The sequence below is a fragment of the Myotis daubentonii genome, chromosome 2 (genome assembly GCF_963259705.1).
Source record: "Myotis daubentonii chromosome 2, mMyoDau2.1, whole genome shotgun sequence".
NCBI lineage: Eukaryota > Metazoa > Chordata > Mammalia > Chiroptera > Vespertilionidae > Myotis > Myotis daubentonii.
Window position 1 is genome coordinate 49,459,931 of NC_081841.1, and position 24,843 is coordinate 49,484,773.

Sequence of the window (24,843 nt, forward strand, 5' to 3'; positions counted from 1 at the left end):
CCCAGCTCAACACTAAGCAAATACCATTTGGGTGGGAGGAGGTGGAGGAAGGTATAGGGGGGATAAATGGTAGTGGAAGACTTGACTTTGGGTGGTGAACACACAATATGCAGGTGATGTATTCTAGGATTATACACCTAAAACTTACATTATTTTACCCCAATAAATTCTCTAAAAAAATCTAAAACTCACCCTTGCTGCTGGGTTTGCAAGAGTGACACAAAATTTCTGGAGTATTAATAATTCCTTGGCCTCCACTTCCCCTCCCCTATCCCAGAAAAGTGCTCATGGGCCTGTTATTTTACAAAACAATTATCTGGAGTGATGAGTGGGTACTAATGGTTTGTATGTCACTTTTTAAAAAAATAGGAATTCAATAATCTTGTTGCAAAAGCATATTCTTATTTACAGCTGCATAAATGCTTCTCCTGTGTTATGAGTATACTGCAGGACCTATGAAAAGATCTCAAATTCAATGAGCCTTCTGAGCTTTCAACCATTCTCTGGATGTAAATACTTAAAGCCAAAGTGATGATGTAACAGCTATTTTCAACCAAAATAAAAATTCATCCTACTGCAAGAATTTTTTAAATACACAATACCTATTTAGTCAGGAACACTGACCTCCTCTCCCTTAGACTGTCACATAAAAAAAAAATCACAACCAATCAGCAAATAATATTTTTGGTGTGCCACAGAATTTTAGTAATTATTTTGTGTGCCATGAGTTGAAAAGTTGAAATCGCTGGTCTAACTATAAATTTTTTGTTCCTTAGTTCGGTTCTTATAGGTGATCTTTTGGCCTCCTTGTCATAATGCACTGCAATAAATAACCTCTAGCATAGGTAACTTAACCCTACCTAAATTTTTATTTTAACTTTACCCTTCGATTCATCAAAATGATCTTGATAGCCCTGGCAGGTATGGCTCAGTTGGGTGGGTGCCATCCTGTGCACCACAAGATTGCTGGTTCCATTTCCGGTCAGGGCATATGCCTGGGTTGTGGGCTCTATCCCAGTTAGCCGGCATGCAGGAGGCAGCTGACTGATGTTCCGCTCTCACATCAATGTTTCTTTTTCCCCATTCCCTCTCCATTCCCCTCTCTTAAACAAACAAAAACAGTAACTTTTATAAGATCTGGACAACTTATGCCTATCTGTGACCCAGCACCAGATCCAACTTCTCCAGGAGTTTTATATATTCATATACATATACATATGTAATTTACATACATTTACATAGAATATGGATGGTTAAAGATACATGTTTATGGATATACATTCCTAGTCCTACAGAACTTTAAAAATGATAATCAGGCATTGTGAAAGAGAAATGGGAGTAGAAGTAGGGGGCACAGAGGAGAGTGGAAAGGAAGATATTTGGAACTGGTAGGCTTTCATAGGGAGGTCCTACCTCTTTCCATTTACTTCTAACAGAACTTTATCTTATCCTGCAAACCAAAACTAAAGTAAAGTAAGTTACTGAAAGTGTGTTTACTTCTTGGGATTTGTCCTATTTTCCCTTTCCCACCAGAAACAGCTCCCTAAGGACCACCACCCCAATTATTTATTTATTTATATATATACATATATTATTTATTTATATATATACACATATATATTTTTTCTCTCAAATACAAATAAAACATGCATTCAAGTGATTTATATTTTCATAACATTTTAATATTTAATACAAACTATATACAATAACTTTTTATGGCATTTTACATTAGGATAGTCACTACAGAAATTTACATACGTTGAAGATGGATGGTTAAGGAGGACCCAGTCCTGTGGGCTATTTTCTGAAGTTACAGGTCAGAGTTTATTGGGGAGGAAGGGAGTTCAGAATCCCCAACTAGGTGAGAGGTGAGAAAAGGCTAAAACACAAGCTGCTACATAGCAATGGCCAGACACGGGGTCCATCAATATCCCAGGGATGCACAACTCCCACTTAAAGACTTTGGAAATCCCCTTACCAAGATGTCTCTTCTCATGGCACAGAGTCCCAAATACTTGCTTGATCCCAGCAGCTCTGACAAGATTCACCTATTTTTCTTCCTCGCCCAGAGCAGAAAGACACAACTTTTAAACACTACTACTGGTCCCTGCCCCCCAAATTTGGTGTATGTTTGACTATAGCACTCAAAAAGCCAGAAGGAAAACAAAGTAGTCTGGGTTGTCCTTTAGAGAGGTCAGAAATACTTGTTTAAAGAATGGGAAATTCAAATCCTCCAAAGTCAAGCGATTCCCCAAACAATCAACTGATAGAACTGTGTTCTGGCTTCCCGTTTGCAGTCGCCACTCCACTTTGAGACAACGGTGCAGAGGCTTTCTCAGAATTTCGAGATCCCTGTGATCTGCACCCATCTCCGGCCATCTGCATCTGGCCCTGTTAAAAAAGAAAGTTACCTTGGTTACAAATTCATTTGTTGTGGTCTGAAGCGTGAACCTGACTTATCAATGCCCATGTATCATAGCAACAAGAACAAGACAGCAGAAATAAAATAATACTGGACAGTTGCTCTTCCCCATACTTGTTATTTCTTGAAGCATTCCTAAGACTCCCAATGGGAGGGAGAGCTGTGGGTTGTTTCTTCCAAATGAAATAGCCATTCTGTGCTGAATTTCCAGAACAACCAACAGATCACAGGAAGATGGTCCTTTGGGCCTCTGCTTGAAACCAACAGCTATAGTATAAGCGCTGGTCTTCAGTCAGGGCCATTTGTATCCCACCCAAGGCTCAGAGAAAGAAACCAAATTACATTACTTATCCTTACCCTATGATGAAAATAATTCCAGTGCTGAACTCTGCCTTAAAAGGAACAATGTACCTAGATTCCTTGTCTAGCTAACAAAATAAATGTGTCCTGCTGAGATATGAAAACCGGGATTTCTAAGAGCCTATCTGGAGAACTACCATCTGGGACACCTTTACAGTCTCCGTGTGATGACATCCCCACTCACGCTCTGGGAGTACATGCTAGCACAGCCAGCAGGGAACCCTCTGCCTGGCTGAATGGCTACATGAGGGAAGCCTGGCCGGGTTGTTCTTCACTTGCCAAAGTATCCACTGGGCCTTCAGCAGTGTCTTTGACTGAATGATCTTCAAGGGTTAGTGAAGGATCAAAAAGCAAGGGTGAAGGAGGACACTGCATACCATCACCCACAACATCCAAGTCCTAGGAAAAGACAGAGAAATGCTCATCAGCAATACCAAACGAACCAATTAGCTAAAGTTGGCATATTTTTCAGCAAACCATAAAGCAATTTTCCCACACTTCCCTTACCCCTTACCTACCTTGAATCAAAAAAAAGACTTTCCCATAATGTCCAACAAATGGGGTATTATCCAAAAGAACTAAGCATTTTTCCTTGCTGCCAAGTATAAAGCAGGGACCACCAGTCGCTTTAAAAAGCATATTTTCCAATCAGCATAATTACAAATTAAACTGAAATATTGCCTTAAAAAATGGGTAATATGAGATTGTTTGATTAATGTCCTAACAGCCACAAAGCAAGCCAGTAAGCAAGAGGGAAAGGGAGAGAAGAGAAATAAATACGTAAAAAAACTCAAAGTCACCAAAACCGGTTTGGCTCAGTGGATAGAGCGTCGGCCTGTGGACTGAAAGGTCCCGGGTTCGATTCCGGTCAGGGGCATGTACCTGGGTTGCGGGCACATCCCCAGTAGGGGATGTGCAGGAGGCAGCTGATCGATGTTTCTCTCATCAATGCTTCTAACTCTCTCTCTCTCTCTCCCTTCCTCGCTGTAAAAAATCAATAAAATATATTTAAAAAAAAAACAACAAAACTCAAAGTCCCTCTTAACAGCTAAATAAAACTATTTTGGTTAAGTCCTTATCCCCACAGAATTATGAGCTCCTGATTCTTAAACCTAACAATCCAAATGTAAACAAACAAAAAATATTGTATTTACAGACTGTTTCATCCAATTGAATTCGCCATTCCCACTGGGTCCTGAATGGCCGACAAACCCAGGAAGACATTGCTCTTGGCTCCTGTTTGAAACCAACAGCTACAAAAAAACCACTGGTCTTGATTCAGGGCCTAAAGCATTGCAAAGGCTCAGACAATGTGTCAAACTGACTTGCATGTCGCCACTTTCTAAGAGGTATCCCTAAACTCTCCTGTTTAAGAGTGAAAATTACCCAAGGGTTTGTACTCCCTTATGTCCAATCCACTTTCTAGAGAGTCTATGTTTCCACTAATCTAATTTCACGAGAAGCTCAGTTATTTCTATGCTTTTAAATAGGTTACGTCTTAGAGTCCAAAATCCTTTCCCTTTCTTGAATCACATCTTCAAAACAATTAAGGTTGAAAAAAGTAAATAAAGAACACTGGACTTAAAGCTGGTTAATTTAAGCAGAAACACAAAGAAAAGGATATCAGCTACCTAAAAGGATACATTCACTTCAGATATGAAATATCCACAGAAACCAGTGTTCTCATATGGTTAAGACAATAAACTATTTTAATTCTTTTACTATGCACATTTATTATACAAACTAGAGGATTCATGCACCGGTGGAGTCCCTCAGCCTGGCCTGCTCCCCCTCAAAGCAGCAGGCAGCCAGGGAAGAGCCCAAGCCCGGGCTGAGCCCCTGCTCAGCTCCCACTCATCCCAGCCCGGCTGCACCTGCCACCGTTGTTGCTCAGCAGCGTGCTGCCACCGCAGCTGCAATCACCAGCCATGAGTCTGGCATCTGGCGCCCCACTGTGGGAAAGCTCCTGTGTTGAGCGTCTGCCCCCTGATGGTCAGTGCATGTCATAGCAACTAGTCAAACGGTCATTCGGTCACTTGGGCTTTTATATAGAGATAATTAACTTGGAATTTAAAAGAAACCATTTAAGTGGTGAGGCAAAAGATTTCCAAGTCTCAAGAGGACAACAGTCAAGAAATGTTTTCAAAAGAAAATAGATACTGAAAAGACTTTTCTCACATAGTTACAGTGTTGTCTGTAACAAGAACTGAATTTGGAGAAAGGAACCAAGAAAGGAAGAAATAATCAGCAGAAAAGCCTACCATAACAGGAATGTTTAATTGCAACTATCAAAACATTCTGAGAATCCATTTTTGTTCTGATCTCAAAAACCATAAACACACACAGAGCAAGCTCAAAGTTAATAGGAATAAACTATGATGTTATTTGCCAAACATCTTTGGATCAAAACACAGGAAACAGACAAGTGTAATATCCAGAATGACATGCTTTTCGTGTCTCAGCCTTTTGGCTAAGATCAAGTGCAGAATTTTTACCCATAGTAATAGCTCATACCAGGCCCTCCCCTGAGTGAAGTTATCAAAAGTTATTAACATGTTATAGAAACTATATCTAAAACAATACAGGTAACAAAATTGCTTAGTGAAACTCATAATTAAGAAATCGGCCAGCACCGGTTTGGCTCAGTGGATAGAGCGTCGCCCTGCGGACTGAGGGGTCCCGGGTTCGGTTCCGGTCAGGGGCATGTACCTTGGTTGCGGGCACATCCCCAGTAGGGGGCGTGCAGGAGGCAGCTGATCGATGTTTCTCTCTCATTGATGTTTCTAACTCTCTATCCCTGTCCCTTCCTCTCTAAAAATAAAATATAAAAAAAAAAAAAAAAAAAAAAAAAAAAGAAATCGTTTTTGCCCTAGCTAGTTTGGCTCAGTGGACAGAGCACTGGCCTGTGGACCAAAGGGTCCCGGGTTCAATTCCGGTCAAGGGCACATACCTTCGGTTGTAGGATCCTCCTTGGCCCGGGCCCTGGTTGGAGTGCATGCAGGAGGCAACCAATTGATATGTTTCTCTCACATAGATATTGCTTTGTCTTTCCCTCTCTCTAAAAATCAATGGAAAAATATCCTCCGGTGAGGATTTAAAAAAAAAAATTATTTTTTCCCAGAAAAATTTTATACTAATATATCCAGAATTTGTGGGAGGACAGAGATTATTTTCTAAAACTGCATTTTATTTCAAATTTTCTGGAGAATTTACCTCCAAAGATTAAGAATAAAACTATTTTTTAATGACCAATGTAGTTCATCAAAAGAACATTATTATAAACACAATAGATCATCAATTACAAATAGCTAATTGTTTTACAAAGGTCCATCTTAAAAACCCACTGGATTCTCAAAAGTAAAGCTTTTTTCTCTTATATTCTTTAAGAAATCCGTGCCAAATATAAAGATGAACAGATCTGATAGCATATGTTTTTTAGAATCTTTTAAAATTAAGATTTCTTAAATGTTAGGTTTTGCCTACCATCACATCTTACAGTCTTTAATATTTTGTGTAACTATTCTCCAAAGAACAAACAAGACTATAATCTCCAAAGATATTGGGACAGTCATATTTTCTTAACTCTAGTTATCAAAGGTTTGAGAAAGAAAAGATCACTTAAAACTAACATGGCAAAACAGGTGAAAGGGGAAAACCAAAATAATCAAAATAGAAATGGCTTTCAAAATTATCAGATAACAAATATTAATAATCTAGTACATCTATATAAAACACATACTAGTTTTTACATTAACATTTGGAGAGAATTTGGTGATGTAGTGGTTATTAGGTTATAGTTAGACACTATAAAGCTCCTCATATTACTGAATTTTAAAAATAAAAGCACCCCTCGGGTTTTCCTCACATGTAAAATAAACGAGTAGCTAAAAATCTGTCCCCCTCAAAGCCCACCGGATGGGAGAACATATTCGCCAATGTTACCACCAATAAGGGTTTAATCTCCAACATTTATAGGGAACTCATACAACTTAACAAAAGGAAGATAAACAATCCAATCAAAAAATGGGCAAAGGACTTAAATAGACACCTTTCAAAAGAGGACATTCAGAAAGCCAAGAGACATATGAAAACATGCTCAAAGTCACTAATCATCCGAGAGATGCAAATCAAAACAACAATGAGGTACCATCTCACACCTGTCAGAATGGCTATCATCAACAAATCAACAAACGACAAGTACTGGACAGGATGCGGAGAAAAGGGAACACTCATGCACTGCTGGTGGGAATGCAGACTGGTGCAGCCACTATGGAAGACAGTATGGAGTTTCCTCAAAAAGTTAAAAATGGAGCTCCCATTTGACCTCGTGATCCCACTTCTAGGAATATATCCCAAGAAACCAGAAACACCAATCAGAAAAGATATATGCACCCCTATGTTCATAGCAGCACAATTCACCATAGCGAAGATCTGGAAACGGCCTAACTGCCCATCAGCAGATGAATGGATTAGAAAACTGTGGTACATCTACACGATGGAATACTATGCTGCTGTAAAAAGGAAGGAATTCTTACCATTTGCAACAGCATGGATGGAACTGGAGAGCATTATGCTAAGTGAAATAAGCCAGTCAATGAAAGAAAAATATCACATGATCTCACTCATTTATGGATAATAAGGATCATTATAAACTGATGAACAAAAATAGATACAGAGGCAGAGCAGCCTTGAACAGACTGTCAAACTACAGCCGGAAGGCTGGGGGGCGTTGGGGGGCGGGAGTAAGAGATCAACCAAAGGACTTGTATGCATGCATATAAGCATAACCAATGGACATAAGACACGGGGGGGTAGAGAAGGCTGGGGGATTGTCAAAGGGGGGGGGGAGACATATGTAATACTCTTTGTAATACTTTAAGCAATGAAAAAATAAAATCTGTCCCCCCCAATTTAGAGTTACTTATTTACTCTCTTTAACATAATCTCAGTAGAAAAGTTTGGGAAACACCAGAATGCATAATCTCTAAGGTCCCTTTCGAGTTCTCATAAGCCATGAATCTGTGTGAAATAAATTTTTTCTTTTTAAAGAAACTTTTTAAAGAGCAATTATAATCAGGATTATAACAAAAATTGTATTATAAATGAAGTAATAAAAACCATGCTTTTTACACCTATTGACAGTATATAATCCTGAAAAGGAAATTATTGAGGGAAAAATTAATGCCATTTCCTCCCCCCCCACATATTACCCTGACCTAGTGTATCTTTTTTAGTAAATCTTGAGGCTACCCAAACCTTACTTCCACCTAATTTCCCATTTAGATTTGTCCCCTTAAACATGTCATGGTTAGACACAAGATACCTCTATTATGAAATTCAAAAGACTTATCTTAATAATAAGGACCTATATCCAGAAGGCTAAAGAGTAATAAGCAAAGTGCCAAGACAGAGGTGGGATGTTAACTGATCCCTAAAGTCAAATAGTAGGATAGTGCTAAGTAGGGAAACAAAATCTGAGCTGGATTTATGTGCTATGGCCAATCAAACAAGCTAAAAAAGACAGAAGTGTACAAAGTAAATACTCAGTGAGATCACTGTTCTAGTCCATTCACAACAGGATTATGTAATAACATCAAAATTGAAAAATAGTAACCAAGTTTACAGTAATTTCTTGTGATACACATTAATCTGAAAATGAAACCCCTTACTATGGAGCCAAAACACAAGTTTACAGTGTCAGAAGTAGGTATCAGAACTCAGTATTAAGATGCTGGTGACTCACTCACCTTGCAGATGGGTAGCATATTTCCTGTTACACCAAATCCAACCATAATCCTGACTTTCTAACTTCCCTTAGTTTACAATTTCCCTTACCATTCCCTCAGAAAAATTTCTGCCTATCTAAACGGTCTCTAAATGAATATGCTAACATATACATACAACCATGCATATATGATTTCAAAAACTTTATCAATTCTCCTGAGCACAAAAGACTAATCTATTCTCACCATCCTATAAAAATAAAAGCCTAATATGCAAATCGACCAAACTGCAGAACGACCAGTTGGCAGAGGGAGGAGACGGCGACGGGCGGGCAACGGTGACAAGTGGAGTCGGAGGGATGACTGGGGGGGCGGGACTGGCCAGTGCCATCCCCTGATCACTCCACTGGTCACCTCCCACAGAGGGAGGCCAGACTGCTGCTTAGGCCCGCTCCCCACATGGGGAGCGGGCCTAAGCCATCAGCCAGACATCCCCTGAGGGCTCCTGGTCTACAAAAAGTCGCAGGCCAGGCTGAGGGACCCCCCACCTGAGTGCACGAATTTTCGTGCACCGGGCCTCTAGTTAATAAATAAGGCCTTGCCTCAAGGGCCAACCAGAGCAGACTTCTCTAACTTACATCACTGAACTCCAGAGGTAAACTCTCAGTGGGCTGAAGCTCAGCAGCACTCAAGTACAGATCCATGGGGCCGGCTTCCAGATCGTCTGGCACAGACAGTACCTGCTCGGGCTTATACATCTGAGGAGGCAACTGGAAATGCAGTGGGCAGCAGGGATCTTCAGAGAGGCTTACAGGAACTGGTTTGTTGCAGGGTACCTCTTCAGACCCCTGGCAGCATTTGAAGAGAACCTGATTCGTGTCCTGACAAATATCTGCAGAAAAACGGTCAAGGGAAATAAAATGGACCTATGGGAGATACAAAATACAAGTGTCTGCCATGTAAAACTCAAGGTCTGCACTACAAGATAATTGGTTATAATTGACACAGAACAAAATGCAGTTAGCAATTTTTCTAATTCTATCTCAATCAGTAATTTAAAACTAGTCCCCAACCTCCATTTCAAGATCCTAGCCATGTAAACTAGACACTAATCTTGTTCTCCCTTATAAAACACTTCAAAACACAGTGCTGAGCATACAGCAGTAACAATCCTAGGAATCTACACTTACACAGAAGAGATATCATGACAAATGTAAACAGTCTGCAGAGGCCTCTACTAACTCCAAGACTCAAGAGAGACAAAGTTGTTTCTGCTCCTTTAAGAAGACTGACAAAAAGTTTTTAAACCTTGTTTTCAAATGCTTACATGATAAAATTGTTCAAAGCAGCAGAGAACTGGAACTGGAGAAAATGGAAGCTCTAATAATAGTGACTAGCTATCATATCCTGAAAGAAAGTAAAAATATATTTTCATACCCTTTTTTTGGGGGGGGGGGGGTGGGGGGGTTGGGGAATCCTTTTATTATCCCAAAGAGAAAAGAGACAATTTTATGAAAGCCCATGGAAAGAAAGTAATCCAGAAATGCTCCTAGGTGCTCTAACAGGACAGCTAATGTTAAGGCTAGAAGCAGAAAAGGATTCTTTCCAGGTTGACAAAGAAGCTCTATAGGATGAATCAAAATTGAAATCATAATCAGATCAAATAAACTTCCAGTTCCAGTTACTGTACAAAGCACATTTTACACAAGTGTTATCATTTCTGAAAATCCTAACTGTATGGTTATTTTCCTATTTTAAATTTAGGCTTATTTTTAAGTACGAAAGCACAATTTTCTATAAGCTGATTGTTTCCAGGATTATTGAATATCAAGTGTAATTCTATATAATAAAGAGCTAATATGCTAATTAGACCAAATAGCAGGGCGACCATCTGGACAACCTTCCGGACAAAGCCGGGGCTGCAAGGATGGAGGCAGCCAGGGCTGTGAAGGCCAAGCCCCTTGCACAAATTTTGTGCATCAGGCCTCTAGTTAATAAATAAATTGGGGGTAGGGGGGAAATGTTAAGGTAATTTTTAAAAACTAAAAAATCTAATGCACATTGTAATTTTTAAACCAAATAAAAATTCTTTAATAAAGCCATTTCTTTCATGATGCTAAGACAGGGTTTCACAACCCTGGCACTAATGACATTACTGGCTGTCCTGGGCATTGTAGAGTGTTGTTCAGCAGCATTCTTAGCCTCTACCCACTAGATGTCAGTAGCACCTCCGAGTTATGACAAGCAAAATGCCTTCACACATTGCCAAACGGGTCAAAATGACCCCCAGATGAGAATCTATACTCTAAAGGAATAATGGTACAAAATAAATAAATATTTATTAAATGAAAATGATCAAATGAACAAACATATGAATCTGATGGGAACGGATTTGCAGTCTCTATGTGCTTAAGAAAACCCCAATCTAATTTAAATTTTTAATATTTAAAATGTTAATCCATTAAATGCTTTGATTCACAGTATTTTTCTTGGAATTTAAATGACTTTCATAAATCTCTTATTTAATACCACGTATCCTGGAAAAATCCTCCCCCCATCCTCATCCACCCCTTTCTTTCAGCTGGGGACAACAAAGACAAAGAGAAGGGAATGGTTGACCTACAACTAGAGTCTGCATCCTTTACTTTCAGTCCAGGGCTGTCTCCATTAGACCAGAGTAAAGAGTTAACAGGTCACCAATGGCAGTCGCATCTTTCTCTGGGATACGGACTTAAGGAAGGGTAAGTGACTTAGGCAACTATGGAATGAAAAAGAAAAGAACACAAAAGAAAAAATACTTCTCTTTTCAAATACATTTCATTTTCAACTTTGCTTTTTAAAATATTAATATTCTAATAAACTGAGTATAGTACTATAATGGGTGGGGAACATCCAATCCGCAGGCCATAAAAGGCCCACGAAATCATTTGGTCTGGCCCTGACCAGTGAGTTAATTATAGAGTTAACCAAAAGCAGGCAAATTTTTAAGTTGATAATTTTGTATGGCCCACGAATGATGTTATAAATATCCAAATGACCTTTAGCAGAAAAGGTTCCCCACGCCTATACTACAAGTAAAATCTAAACTACTTTGATACCTGTAAATTAGTTTTTTGCCTTATAAAGTAATTCAAACTCACTGAAGAAAACCTGAGAAGTACAAAGCAGAGGAAAAAGGGCATTCATAACCCCACCATCCAAAAATAGTCACATTTCTATTAAACTTCCTCCGAGTATTTAGTTCCATGTAGTTAAAACATACTCTACAGAATCCCATATCCTATTTTTGTTATTATCAAATGTTTTCCCAAATCATTCATAAAGTGTATTAAATGTTTAATGATATCATATTACTATTATTTTGTATCATAATTTTTTCTTCCTCATCTCTGAAAACTTTGTCTCAAATAGAGAAATTTTATGTAATACTGGTCCTATATTTAATTATCTCCTTAAATAAATTCACAGAGGTGATAGTAACATATTAAAAAATATGGATAGTCAAACTGCTTTATAAAAAGCCTATAACGCTGTATGTTCCCACTGGCAGCCCTTTAGAGGGTCCATTTTACCACACTGTCACCAACTTTTAAAATTCACTCATTAAAAATCATATATATAAGCATCAAACTTATGGATTAAAACATTTGTTTTATTTCCTATTTATTTACAGTAATAAGCACTATTAAACTATCAACTACTTCTTTTTAAATCTGTCCAAAGATTGCCTTTAACCAATTCAGTTTTGAGAATTTAATTTCAGTTATTAATTACTTTGCACAAGATTTTATACATTAAGGACAACAATCCTTTAGCAGACATTTGTTGTTGCAATAATTAATAAATTGGTAAAAGATTTTTTAAAAAGAGCAGAAAAGTCAGTCAGTTTTCCTTTCAAAAGACCAGGGAAGGTTCTCCTCTTCCTATTGAAAAAATATTTTACTTTTCAGTGTTTTATCTCTTGCCAGACAACTGAAATCCAGCAATATTTATGCCTTTCATATAAAAAAATCAGACTCAACAAAAGTTTTTACAGTGAAAGTCACTTTCTCAATCAGTGTCCATATAAAATGTACTTTCACAATAAACAGTACAGTTTGGTACTATGTAAATGTAGTCCCACAGCAGATTCAAATGATGCTCTGATGGTTCAAAAGCAAATTAACTGGGGAGTAATTATCCAATTTTTGGAAAAAGTAAGTTTCCAATTTGAATGAAGTCTAAAAATACAAGTTAAGAGCACTAACCATACAAATGGATAATACTCAAAGGAAGCTCACAGTTCAGAATTGTCCTTTGTTACTGGTAGAAAATCCACAATTTTTTTTTTATTATAACTGGATTTAACAGTATTATAATTCTAATAAACAAGTTAAAGCAGGAACCTCTGTATCTGGAATCCCAGTATTAACTGACTACAAATAAATATTAGCCCACATCTATCACCAATGACTCAGATGTTTCTTTCTAATGAATTGACCATTACATTTCCTAAGTTCTGAAATGGACAACAGACCATAGAAAGACATTTCTTTAGGCTCCTGCTTGAAACCAGCAGCTTCAGCAAACTGCTGGCCTTGATTCAGGGCCAAAGGACAACAAGACCTTCAACTGAGCAACTATCAGTGTCTCCCACTAGCCTTTCGGTCTAGCTAGCAAACTGAACAAAATAAAAAGATACGAGTAATGCAGTGTCTGGTCATTGGAAGAGACTGATTAGAACAACGAACATCATCCACAAAGGCCAAGCACCGCTGACTGGAACGAGTGGTATGGGCCTAAAATGGAAAAAAACAGGTAAGTAAAAAAACAAAAAAACACAACCAATACACCCACAAAAGAACATACAACCAATTATGTATGAGAATATTTAGTTATAAAATATAAGAAAGGTACATCTTTAAAAGCTAAAAAATTCAACATTTAAATGTATTCACCAATACGACGTAAAAAAATAATTTTTAAAATCTCATGTACAAATGAATCAACCCTAATTTGAATCTTACCCCTCCATATTCTGAACGTGCAACATAGACTAATGATTTTCAAGCTATTTTATCTTTTAGCAGAACCCTTCTCGAAACTGTAATCTTATGTGAAACTTCAACAAATAAAACACAAAAATGAAATTACTCTTATTGAAGCAGAGACCAAGATCCTGAGAAAAAAATTTAAGTGATCACTTAATTCTGCTCCTATCAACCTTACTTCCCAACATTCATTGCTCCTATCATTCTACCTATTTTCCTGCCTTCTAAAACACGATTCCGAAGGAAAGTGGGCTTAACCTGTGCCTATTTCTGAACCAAAGAACTGAGAAATCTGTGGCAACCCCTCAATTTGCAGATGGGAATAGAGGCCCAGAGAAGTTATCAGCGCAGGCACAGTACTGGTCAGAAGAAAACTGAGACTAGAACCTGCGTCTCTGGACTTCCAGGTAAGTGCTCTTTTCCTTTTTCTTTTAATATATTTTATTGATTTTTTTACCGAGAGGAAGGGAGAGGGATAGAGAGTTAGAAACATCGATCAGCTGCCTCCTGCACACCTCCTACTGGGGATGTACCCACAACCAAGGTATATGCTCTTGACCGGAATTGAACCTGGGACCCTTCAGTCCGCAGGCCGACACTCTATCCACTGAGCCAAACCGGTTAGGGCTAAGTGCTCTTTTCAATATACCCCACATCCAGTAAGTCAGATGTCAGAGCCAAGACTGTACCACAGTGCTTGGACAATTACTTTATAAAGGAAGCAAATTTATAAACCTTACAAGTATATACACAAATTACCTGTTGGGCAGCACCATCTGTGGCCAGCATTCTGCGTTCCTTCAGCTGCCTATGTAGTAAGGCTTCTACTCCATAGCGCTGACGATACCTCCGAAGACATTTTAGACGCTTTAAGTTATCTCGTTCTTTGGCCAATAGTCCCTCTGGGCCAGTCAGGAGACTACTACCTGGAGAGTCAACAACAGTCAAGATGTTATTTGCCAAGAAACCAAACAAGGGCTAGTCTCCAAATTAACAAGTGAACAGAAAAATCTTGGGTCATAGACAGGCAGTTTCAAAAGCAAATCAGGAACCTCTGTCTCCTCCACTCCAGATACCAACAGAGATAAATGTAACTACTAACAACATGTGGGTTCACATGTTGAACCTACAACAGGTTGTTGCAACTTGCCTAGAGCTTCATGTTCCACTTTCCGATTATGTAAGTAACGACGCTTCTTCTCTTTGAGCAGATGCTGAAGTCGTTTAAACTGATCAATGTACAAAGACTGTAAACGAATTAGTTTCTCACGCATAATCAGGGCCACTTCTTCAGCTGTGTAGACACCAGCATGTCTGGAATAGAAAATTCCCAGCAGTGCATAAGAAAACACAATAATAAAACCCAAGTTTAAAAAGAGAAAAAGATAGATATTAGACGATATTTAATAAGCAGTCAGTGCTGATACAATCACCTTATTAACAGAAATCTTTTTACCATTCAAGTTGTTACATAAAAAAAAAGAAACTGATTGATGTGTCTCTGTCTCCGTCTCTGTCTCTGTCTCTCTCTCTCTGTCAAATCAGTGAAAATATATCCTCAAGCGAGGATTAAAGAAGAAAAATTAAAAATAAAAAAAGTTAAAGAAAAATGTACTAATTATTCTTAAGCTGAAACTTCATCAGTCCTAGATACTGCTATAAATGAGCTTTTAAAGATTACTTTTGTTAAAGCAATTAAGTAAATGGTTACTTTGAGGCAAATCACAAAGATATATATCTACAAAGGGTTGTGGGGGGACGATGACTATGACAACAGTAATTGTAGTTAGGATAAATCTCTAATGACATCATCAAAAATACAAATAGTAGCCTTTCTGAAACAATCAAGTGAAGATATATGCTGTAAATTGTTAATGATTCAAAAAGTGGCCCCAGTTATGACCAACACTGACACCAAAAAAGAATTTTAAAAGAATTTCATTAAATAAACACTTGTATTAAATATAATAAGATAGCCCAGCCACCGTTGCTCAGTGGTTGAATGTCAACCTATGAATCAGGAGGTCAGTTTGATTCCCAGTAGGGGCACTTGCGGGCTCAATTCCCAGTGTGGGGTGTGCAGGAGGCAGCCAATCACTGATTCTCTTATCACTGATGTTTCTACCTCTCCCTTCCTATCCCTTCCGCTCTGAAATTCACAATAAAAATATATTTTAAAATATATATATAACAAGATAGTAATATGTAACCATATTAATAAATTATTAGCAGCTGAAACCGGTTTGGCTCGGTGGATAGAGCGTCGGCCTGCGGACTGAGGGGTCCCGGGTTCGATTCCGGTCAAGGGCATGTACCTGGGTTGCGGGCATATCCCCAGTAGGAGATGTGCAGGAGGCAGCTGATCAATGTTTCTCTCTCATCGATGTTTCTAACTCTCTATCTCTCTCCCTTCCTCTCTGTAAAAAATCAATAAAATATATATAAAAAAAATTATTAGCAGACATTTACCAACTCTATTTACATTCCTAAAAATACATATATTTTAAAGAGCCTAAATTTATTTTGGATAATGTTCCTCGTAGGATTAAAAAAAGCCTTGCCCTTGCCCTAACCAGTTTGGCTCAGTGGATAGAGCGTCAGCCTGCGGACTGAAGGGTCCCAGGTTTGATTCCGGTCAAGGGCATGTACCTTGGTTGCAGGCACATACCCAGTAGGGAGTGTGCAGGAGGCAGCTCATCGATGTTTCTCTCTCATCGATGTTTCTAACTCTCTATCCCTCTCCCTTCCTCTCTGTAAAAAAAAAAAAAAAAAAAAAAAAAAAAAAAGCCTTGCCCTGTCTGGTTTGGCTCAGTGGATAGAGCACCGGCCTGTGGATGAAGGATCCCAGGTTCGATTCCAGTCAAGGGCACTTGCCCGGGTTGCTGGCTCAATCGCCAGTAGTAGGCAGCCGATCAATGATTCTCTTTCATCATTGATGTTTCTCTCTCCATCTCCCTTCCTCTCTGAAATCAATAAAATGTATTTTAATAACAGCCTTGTATTTCATTGCCTAATTGCTGCACATATTTGAACCTTTATTTTTCCCTTTGGATGTTCCTTTTAGGAGAAACTGACATTGAGTACCTAATCCTTTTAACACTTATATTTCTCACATAACTGATATTTTGGTTGATAAAGTAGTCTCTTGTAAGTTATATTGATATGACTGTATCCCCTAGACACTGATCTCTAGATTATTAATAAAATCAAGTTTCTGGACCATTAAAAAACTTTGTGACCCTAGACAGCACACACCTCTTCAATGCAGCAAGTTTGGCATTTACAAAAGCACAATGAAAAATAAAATAAAAAATATGCTTGATATAAAATTACTGTGAAAGAAAACAAACATTCCTTCTCAAACTACTTAGACAGACTTTCCAAAAGAGTATTTCGGAATTGCTAACTATACTGAAATTACTCAAGAGAAATAGATTAAAATCTACTCAGAAAAATGTAACCCTAAATGACTTCTAATAAACCTCAGAATCCAAGGTAATGAAGAAAACTCTAAGAATTGAAGTTCAACAGTCTAGTCTAGAAATTCATTACTCCTTCCAGTATTTACATCCTTCCACGTAAATCCGTGGTTCTCAACCTTGGCTGCACATTAGAAATCAGGATTTTAAAAAGATTCCCAGGTGATTCTAATGTGCAGCCAAGCTTGAGAACCATTGACCTAAATTGTCAGTGGGAAGTGCTAAGAAACAGAAGTCAGAAAAGAAAAAAAAACGCAAACTAAACTAAACCATGAGACATAGCAATATGAGACTTAGAGGAGGAGCAATCCTGAATGCTTTTATGTTTCTACAACTCCTAAAATGAATATGGGTTCAGTGAAGAGAGAAACCACAGTAAGATATCATTAGACTGATTACTCACATCTTGGTTTCTAAATCAGTCTCTCTCTCTTAGGCATGAAACCAAAGGATATTCTTGAAACATCTTTTTATTTTTCTTAAAAAAAAACCCATAAGATGTAACTTTGCAAATGTAGTTTTTCAAATACGATCACTTTATTATTCCTGAGGTTTACGCCAAGAATGCATTCACGCCCTAGCCAGTTTGGCTCAGTGGATAGAGCGTTGGCTTGCGAACTGAAAGGTCCCAGGTTCGATTCCTGTCAAGGGCAAATGCGTGGGTTGTGGGCTCGATCCCCAGTGGGGGACTTGCAGGAGGCAGCTGTTCCATGAGTCTCTCTCATCATGGATGTTTCTATCTCTCTCCCCCCCTCTTCCTTCCTCTCTGTAATCAATAAAAATATATTTTAAAAAAAGAATTCACATTAATTTCCTCTTCTCTAACTGATCTAAGCATTTCTCAACTCTCCTATGTCCAAGAAATTTCCTATTTTCTCTCCTATACTTACTCAGGTGTAGAATTAGATGTCCAAAAGTTTTCCCAAATTACAAGACCTCTAAAAAAAAGAATCAAATCCTGCTTCAAAGTGAAATGATGATGAATCATGACACTTTAATTTACAGAATCTGTTTCTGCTCACAAACAGCTAAGCTTTCTTCAGCCCTTTTAGGTTATTAATCTTTTAACAGTATGCAGTACTACATTCCATGTACTAACTACATAAAATATTTAAAAGCCTATGTGGAATTACAACTTACTTCAAGGGATCTTCTTGATCACTGTCTATGCTATCAGCTTCACTGTCAGGGTCACCTCTCCATGTCTGATCCACAGTAATGGGTTCCTGCTCCCCATCACTCCAGCTGTCTTCATCTGAGGCAAGGAAGGGACAGCAGCCATTAAGACTTCCCACCTCTGTAACTCCACCACACAAAACTAGGTTACTTAACACATTAACCCAAATCTTAAAATTGAGTTAACCATGCCCTCAAACAGACAAGGTCCAACTCAAAGTTATTTTTGTTTCCTAAAATTACCTTTCCTAGCAAAGATGGTATGTATAAAAAGAGCCATTAAGAAAACAGTCATAAACTCAGGAAAGTAAACCTAAGCACACTCTAGGGAGTGGCTATAGGGACTGACCTGCTGGCAAAGCCACAAACAAGTCCCAGCTTAGAGGGCACAGCCCTCTTAGCATAATTAGGCTTGACCTTATGAAGCTCCCTAGATCCATCCTAGGTAGCTAATGGGCTGTGGGAGGTGCAGCAAGTGCTGCCAAAACAAGTGAAACTCACAAGAACATTGTAACTATGGTGACCACTACCTTGTTTACCTCCCGCTATAAAATAAGCATCCACTTGCCCTCTGGATCTCACTCTGTGGCCTCAGCCAGGCACAGGAGATCCACTGAGCCTCAGCTTATTCTCTTTGTCTGTCTTTTCTTTAATCCTTCCTACCCCGCCCCCGACCCCTCAGGCTCACCAAACCCTTGGCTGTGCTGGCTCTGCACAGCACACTACTTCAAACTGAAAAGAATTGGTAAATAACATAGCAATCCTAGAATCTCAACAATTTGCCAATCTATAACAATAAAAGCATAATATGCTAATTAGACTGGACGACCTTCCGGACAAAGCCAGCACTGGGAGGGAAGCCCCAATCCCAGGTGCCTGCCCAGGGCCGGAGGGAAATCTGGGGAAGGAAGGCCTACTCTTGCACAAATTTCGTGCATCGGGCCTCTAATGAATTAACAGTATTCTATTATCAAGTACCATATACTGTGCTAAAACCGGTAAGTTCTTGTTACCTTTCTTCCTCCTTTTTCATTCTAGGAGAGAATATCCTTACCCAGAATTCGGCTGGCTTCACTGCGACTACTTTCCGGAGCCTGAGGCCCCAGCTCTGTCTTGGCGTAGGCGCTCAGCTGGCACAAGAGCGCTTCGCCCACAGGCCCTGGAGTGGTCTTCTTCATTTGTGCATGAAGTGCCAGTGCGTTCCTACGGGCATGTTCAGCACAGAAGGACACCCTAAGGAGACAATTAACATTTTATATTCAGATAGGTCCTTTCTTGAAAAAGTTCAATAATTTTCATTACTCGCTGATGTTTAGATCATTTTTAGGAAATTAAAATAACCGTTATCTCGTCCTAGCGGGTTTGGCTCAGTGGATAGAGCATGCCTGTGGACTGAAGGGCTCTGGGTTTGATTCCGGTCAAGGGCACATCCCCGGGTTGCAGGCTTAATCCCCAGTAGAGGGCATGCAGGAGGTAGCCAATACATTTTTCACTCTCATCATTTTTGTTTCAAGCTCTCTCTCCCTCTCCCTTCCTCTCTGAAATAAAAATATATTTTAAAAAATAAATAAAATAACCATTATCTTCATTTACAAATATTTAAAAGTCAAGTGAGGCAGAATAATTTAACTGGCCCAAGATCAACTCTCTTGGTTTTACTAAAGGGAAATGCAGGTAGCATAACCTAGCGCTCTATCCACCAAACAAAGCATTCTGACAATCTCAACAAATCAAAGAAATCCCCTTTCATCTTTCAAAACTGGTTCTGGAAGACATCTCTACAGTTTACTTCAATATTAATACATAGTAGTAATAAGTCGCACACAATTTTAAAAAGGCATATGCAGAATGATCTACCCAAGTTATGCTCCACGTGGATATCTTTGTATGTAATGAAAGCTATGACGCCTTTCCCAGAATACACATTGTGCGTATTATTTAATAAGGTTCAGAAATGGCCAAGAGTCACGGACCCCAGGGTTACGAAAAAAACTAGATTATCCCTTTAAAGGTAAGGGCAAACGATCCAAAGAGAAAATCTGAGTGACCCAATTGAAAACAGTATCCTTCCAGTGTTCACCAATTTTTTTTCTTTTCCAAGGATACGTTATTCATAATCCATGTCAGAAGCACGTGGGCTAAAAACTCAGCAGCTACGTCCGAGCCCGCATGATACCCCCTTCCACCCTCACGTTAAAACTAAAAGTACCAACGACAAGAATTCTGCACATACATACCCATCTTTCTTCTCAGGCTTTGGGGCAGCACTGGGGCATCTTTTCCCATTCTTCGTCGATATGTAGCTACATTGCTTGAAAGGAGCATTCTTGTCCTCAAGGATATGCTTAATGCAAAACTCCTGTCCCTCCAGGCGAGGCTGCGAGCATGGGCGGTGAGTGAAGGAGCAAGAGAGGGGCTCCTGAGGCCTGGGAACGGGGGTGATCCTCCCTCGATTGGTCGGCAAGACGTGGATCCGAATCCTGTTCATACCAAAGCCTGCAGGGCCACACAAAAGGTCAAAAGGCCCCGACTCTCGTCCAAATTCCTCCTCCGCCAAGAGCCGGGCGGACCGCGAGCAAGTTTCTAAAGGGCAGACAAGACCCTCCCTCTCCGTCCCTCTCCGTCCCTCTCCGTCCCTCTCCTCGGGCGCCAGGGAATCAGCCTCGCCTCCTCTTCTCCCGCTGCGCCCCCCAGCCCCCCTAACTCCCCATCACCCCCTACCCCCACCACGCTAAAAGTATGGCAAGGACTCGCACCTCCGCAGCACGAGGGAGAAGCCTCAGCGCCGGCCCCCAGCGGCGGCAGCAACGCCGCAGAGCCGCGCCCCGCCTCCGCCTCCCCGCACGCCGCCTTTGTCCCGACCCGCCTCAGAGCTCATGCCCGTCCCAGCCCGGCCTCGGCAGCCCGTGAGAGCGCCATTTTGGACTAAGGTTCCGAGCACCGGGGAATCTGGGTCCGGGAAGCCTACAGGAGGAGAGCGACCCCGACGCTGATCGAGACAGAGTAGCAGCCGGGAGGGGGCAGGAGGGGCAAGGCAGCAGCCTAACTGCAAAGACCTAAGTAAGCACCGCCGCCATCTTACCTCTGTCCCAGCGCCGCTCTGCGCCGCGCCGCGCCGCTCGCCCTTCTGCCCCCGTCAGCCACTTCCAAGCTCGGCCCCGCGCCTTTCCTGGATCCGAACCGCTGATTGGCTAGCGCTCCGACGGCGGTGTGCCACCATTGGCCAAAGTCAGCTACCTATCATGCTTCGGGGCGGGACCCCAAGAAAATGTGCGGCTGAGGTAGGAGAGACGACCTGTCTGTCTGTCAGCAACTCCGCCCCGGGGGCGTGCGGCGGCCGAGCGCGGGCAGCGGAGTCGAGCTGGGTTTCCAGCTCGGAGCGTAGCGGGTGTTCGGGCCGCCTTGGGGTGCTGTCTGTGGTCTTTGCTTGCCGCTCCCTCCGCACACCTACACAGCTAGTAAAAAAATCAGACATTTGACACTTCATACAGGAAAAGGCCTTAGTTTTCTTTTGTGAGCAGTTCATTTACTGAAACACTTTCTGAGTGTTTACTGAGTCTGAGCGATTACGTACATAAACATTTAATTTTCCAAGCTACCCTAAGAGGTAGAGGCTATTATCTCCATTCTACAGATAACTTAGAAATAGAATGGGCCCATATGTACTAAATGAGGGAGGAAGGCGAATTTGAACCCAGCCCTCATTCTAATTATTATCCCTTTTTGCCTCTCATATAGTAAAGAGCATGGGACTGAGAATAAGGAAATACTAGTTGTGCTTTAGACCCTGATTGAAATTCTCTACAGTTACATGCTAAATAACGCAGGTATATAGGAAGAGCAGACACAATCCCAGTTTTATAATCCTTTAAGGATTTTTTTAGTTAAAAGCATCTCTTTTTCACTTCTTGTCGGAATGAACTAGCATCTTCCCCATAAACTTCCTGGATCTTTTTTGCATCCCAACCTTCCCAAGCACTCTTATCTGCTGTCAGTTTAACTTAAATAAGAGATTTCTCCGCTACCTATGAGGAGGTGAGCATGCTCACAGTGGAGGTGAGCAGAGAATCCACAATGCTCAAGAACAGCAGTTTAGCCACAAGAAATGATTAAAACAAAAATTGGAGAGTGGTGGGACGGGTGAAGTGCTGTTTCCAGAGATTAGGGTAGCCCTAGAAGGCCCTTTCCTGAAATTTATTCATTCAACAAATTATTTACTGAGCACCTAAGTGCCAGACACTAGAGAACAAGAAAGACAACCCTGCTTTTTTGAAGTAAAGATTCTAGAAGTAGTTTGGGATTGTGGATGCAATACTAACATAATAGCAGCTACGATTTATATAACTCCAATCCTCAGAGGGTACAAAGAAGACATTTGTTATAAATACCCTATAACTCAAAACTAGCCAGAGGCAGTCACATTACAGAAACTCTTGGAATCAGAATCTGCAATCAAATGTGGCAATATAAAAAAGGAATATTAAAACTATTATTGGGAACAATGTAAAGAGGAGTTAAGAACTAGTTAGCGATGCAACCAAGATTTTGTTTAGTTAGTGGCTCTACTGAAGGTCTTAGTTAAAAAAAAAATCCTCCTGCTGAGCCCCGAACAGACAAAAAATACTATTTAGAACCACTTCCTTCTAAGTTGGAGAAGGGGCGGATATTATTTAAGGGTCACGATATTAACAAATTCTTTGTGCTGTTTAACAAAGTAGATGGCTGTTTTTAATCCACTGCACTCTTTTGTTAGCTACTGAGTCGGTTAAAGTGGACCTGAGTGAGGGTGTTTGTTGAGGTTGGGAAAGATGAATTCTTTTTTTTAAATTTTGAGAGTACCTTTTTAAAGCTAGGGACAGTGAAATAAGGCAGGGCTTAGGACAGAAGCAACAAGAGAAAACCTAGGGTGGGGCTGCTTTGGCCCACGGGGAAAGTCAGAGAAAAGGAAGCCTTGGAGACAGGTTCCGGGGGGTTAACCTGGGAAGAGCCACCAATAGCCACTGCTAGAGGGTAGAAGACGCATGCCTATGGGGGAAGAAGATAGAGAAGGGAAAGGCATGGGTGTACTCCTGGAAGGAAGAGTGCAATTGGAAAGAATTCTCGAAAGAAATAATTTCTGAAAATTTGGAGTTTTGGGGACTAATCCTAGAGAAAAGTGTGTGTGTGTTGAGAGAGGGAGGGAGAGAGGGGGAGAGAGAGAGAGAGAGAGAGAGAGAGAGAGAGAGAGAGAGAGAGAGAGAGAGAGAATGAGAATGCCAAACTCTTGCTCTTTATTTATTTTAATGTTTTTATTGATTTTAGAGAGAAAGGAAGGGAGAGGGAGAGATAGAAACATCGATGAAAGAGACACCAATTGGCTGCCTCCTGCACGTCCCCCGCTGGAGATCGAGCCCACAACCCAGGCATGTGCCCTGACGAGGAATCAAACCAAACCCCTTGGTTCATGGGTCAATGCTCAGCACTGAGCCACACAAGCTGGGCCAAACTCTTGCTTTTTCTATAGTCATCCTCATCTCAGTATATGACAACCCCATCCTTCCAGTTGGTCAGGCCAAACAAGTGGCTTCATCCTTGACTTGTCTTCTAACCTTATAAGCAGACACTACTGGCTCCAACTTTGATATGTAACTTCTCATCTTTAGCACTTCCAACCGGTTCAAGCCACTCTTTTCTCTTAACCTTAATTATTGTGAGCCTCTTTACCCTTGATTCCTACAACCCATTTTGAACAGAAGCCCAAATGAACATTTTAAAAAATTTTTTTCCAAATGAACATTTTAAAACCTAAGCTAGAGCATGTCACTTCTCTGCACAAAATGTTTCAGTGGTGTCCTATTTCACTCTCTCTATAATGGCTTACAAGGCCCTACAATATCTAGCCTTTTATTTCCCCTCTAACCACATATTCTACTCCTCTCCTCTCCTCTCCCCACTATTTTCATACTGGCCTCCTTGCTCTACCACCTCAGAACCTTTGCATTTGTTTCCTGGAATGCCCTTACCCCAACTATTTCCATGGCTTGCTCTCTCACCTTTCAGATCTTTGCTGAATTGTGATTTCATGAGACCTTCCTCCCTAGCCATCTTATTTCCAATTTCAACATTCTACTTACCTGCACACACTGTCTCTCTCTCTGTCCCTCCTTCCCTGCTTTGCATTCTCCAAAGTACTTATTATTGAACTGTTTTACTTGTCTCCCTACAACTAGAATATAAGTTCTACAAGGACAGGACGCTTTCTTTTCTTTTCTTTTTTTTACTACCATGTTCCCATCAGTAATCAGTACACAGTATTTGGTAGGTACTATTTTCTAGGGAAGGAATAAATGAAAGGCAAGGAAGTGTCTGAAACTGCTTTTCAGAAAAGGGGTCTCTAGTATAGCAGGTCCTCAATTAACTTCCTTGTGTTCAACACCGTTTTGTTATAACTTTGAGAACAAAGCACTTCCCACCAGGGCCACTGTGTGTGGAGTTCGCACATTCTTCCCATGTCTGTGTGGGTTTTCTCCAGGTACTCCCACAGCCCAAAAACGTGGAGTTAGTTTTGTCTAAATTATCTGTCTGACTGAGTATGGGTGTGTGATGAGCCCTGATAATGTCCTGTCCATGGTGGGTTGAAAAATCATTACCTTGTTTTTATTATTCTTTCTTTT

General features: G+C 40.3%; 2 protein-coding genes, 1 long non-coding RNA gene and 3 other non-coding genes across 14 annotated transcripts in view; 1 reads left to right on the plus strand and 5 right to left on the minus strand.

Moving 5' to 3' along the window:
* The window catches only part of LOC132227526 (uncharacterized), a 65,908-nt gene that overhangs the window by 8,860 nt on the left and 32,205 nt on the right, over positions 1-24,843 (plus strand). The gene's annotated exons all lie outside the window — the stretch shown is intronic.
* KANSL2 (KAT8 regulatory NSL complex subunit 2) lies at positions 1,661-21,408 on the minus strand. 8 transcript variants are annotated; one of them, XM_059682714.1, is made up of 10 exons: positions 21,273-21,408; positions 20,428-20,686; positions 19,245-19,423; positions 18,155-18,269; positions 14,686-14,849; positions 14,295-14,461; positions 13,187-13,283; positions 9,144-9,397; positions 3,062-3,181; positions 1,661-2,391 (listed from the first exon to the last, which is right to left on the minus strand). In XM_059682714.1, exons 2-10 carry the CDS (start codon positions 20,676-20,678, stop codon positions 2,260-2,262), a joined length of 1,479 nt encoding a protein of 492 aa, XP_059538697.1. In that variant the 5' UTR covers positions 20,679-20,686; positions 21,273-21,408; the 3' UTR covers positions 1,661-2,259. The 8 variants fall into 8 exon arrangements, 5 of the variants coding, with proteins under 5 accessions (XP_059538697.1, XP_059538696.1, XP_059538698.1 ...); XM_059682713.1 differs by lacking the exon at positions 21,273-21,408 and adding an exon at positions 20,947-21,266; XM_059682715.1 differs by lacking the exon at positions 21,273-21,408 and having other exon boundaries at positions 9,246-9,397; positions 14,295-14,457; positions 14,682-14,849; positions 20,428-20,806.
* Positions 2,588-2,724, minus strand: LOC132229010 (small nucleolar RNA SNORA2/SNORA34 family). The gene has a single exon (XR_009451589.1). It is a non-coding gene; the product is annotated as a small nucleolar RNA SNORA2/SNORA34 family (small nucleolar RNA).
* LOC132229011 (small nucleolar RNA SNORA2/SNORA34 family) lies at positions 3,938-4,070 on the minus strand. The gene has a single exon (XR_009451590.1). It is a non-coding gene; the product is annotated as a small nucleolar RNA SNORA2/SNORA34 family (small nucleolar RNA).
* On the minus strand, positions 12,961-13,097 carry LOC132229008 (small nucleolar RNA SNORA2/SNORA34 family). The gene has a single exon (XR_009451587.1). It is a non-coding gene; the product is annotated as a small nucleolar RNA SNORA2/SNORA34 family (small nucleolar RNA).
* CCNT1 (cyclin T1) overlaps positions 21,402-24,843 on the minus strand; it is a 48,956-nt gene continuing 45,514 nt past the window's right edge. Inside the window, exon 9 of one of the 2 annotated variants that reach the window (XM_059682711.1) lies at positions 21,402-21,645. In XM_059682711.1, coding sequence (XP_059538694.1) covers positions 21,424-21,645 — 222 coding nt within the window. In that variant the 3' untranslated portion in view covers positions 21,402-21,423. The remainder of the gene's footprint in view (positions 21,646-24,843) is intronic. The other variant, XR_009451200.1, reaches the window with a different exon arrangement.

What these genes read in the sequence shown, in the direction of transcription:
- KANSL2 (XM_059682714.1), bottom strand. Translation starts at nt 20,678, where the DNA reads ATGAACAGGATTCGGATCCACGTCTTGCCGACCAATCGAGGGAGGATC. An exon ending in CAGATGGTGCTGCCCAACAG is followed by an intron (nt 13,284 to 14,294) that starts GTAATTTGTGTA and finishes TTTCCATTTTAG; the next exon opens with GCCCATACCACTCGTTCCAG. An exon ending in TACCTCTGGAGTTCAGTGAT is followed by an intron (nt 3,182 to 9,143) that starts GTAAGTTAGAGA and finishes GTCTTTTCCTAG; the next exon opens with GACTTGGATGTTGTGGGTGA.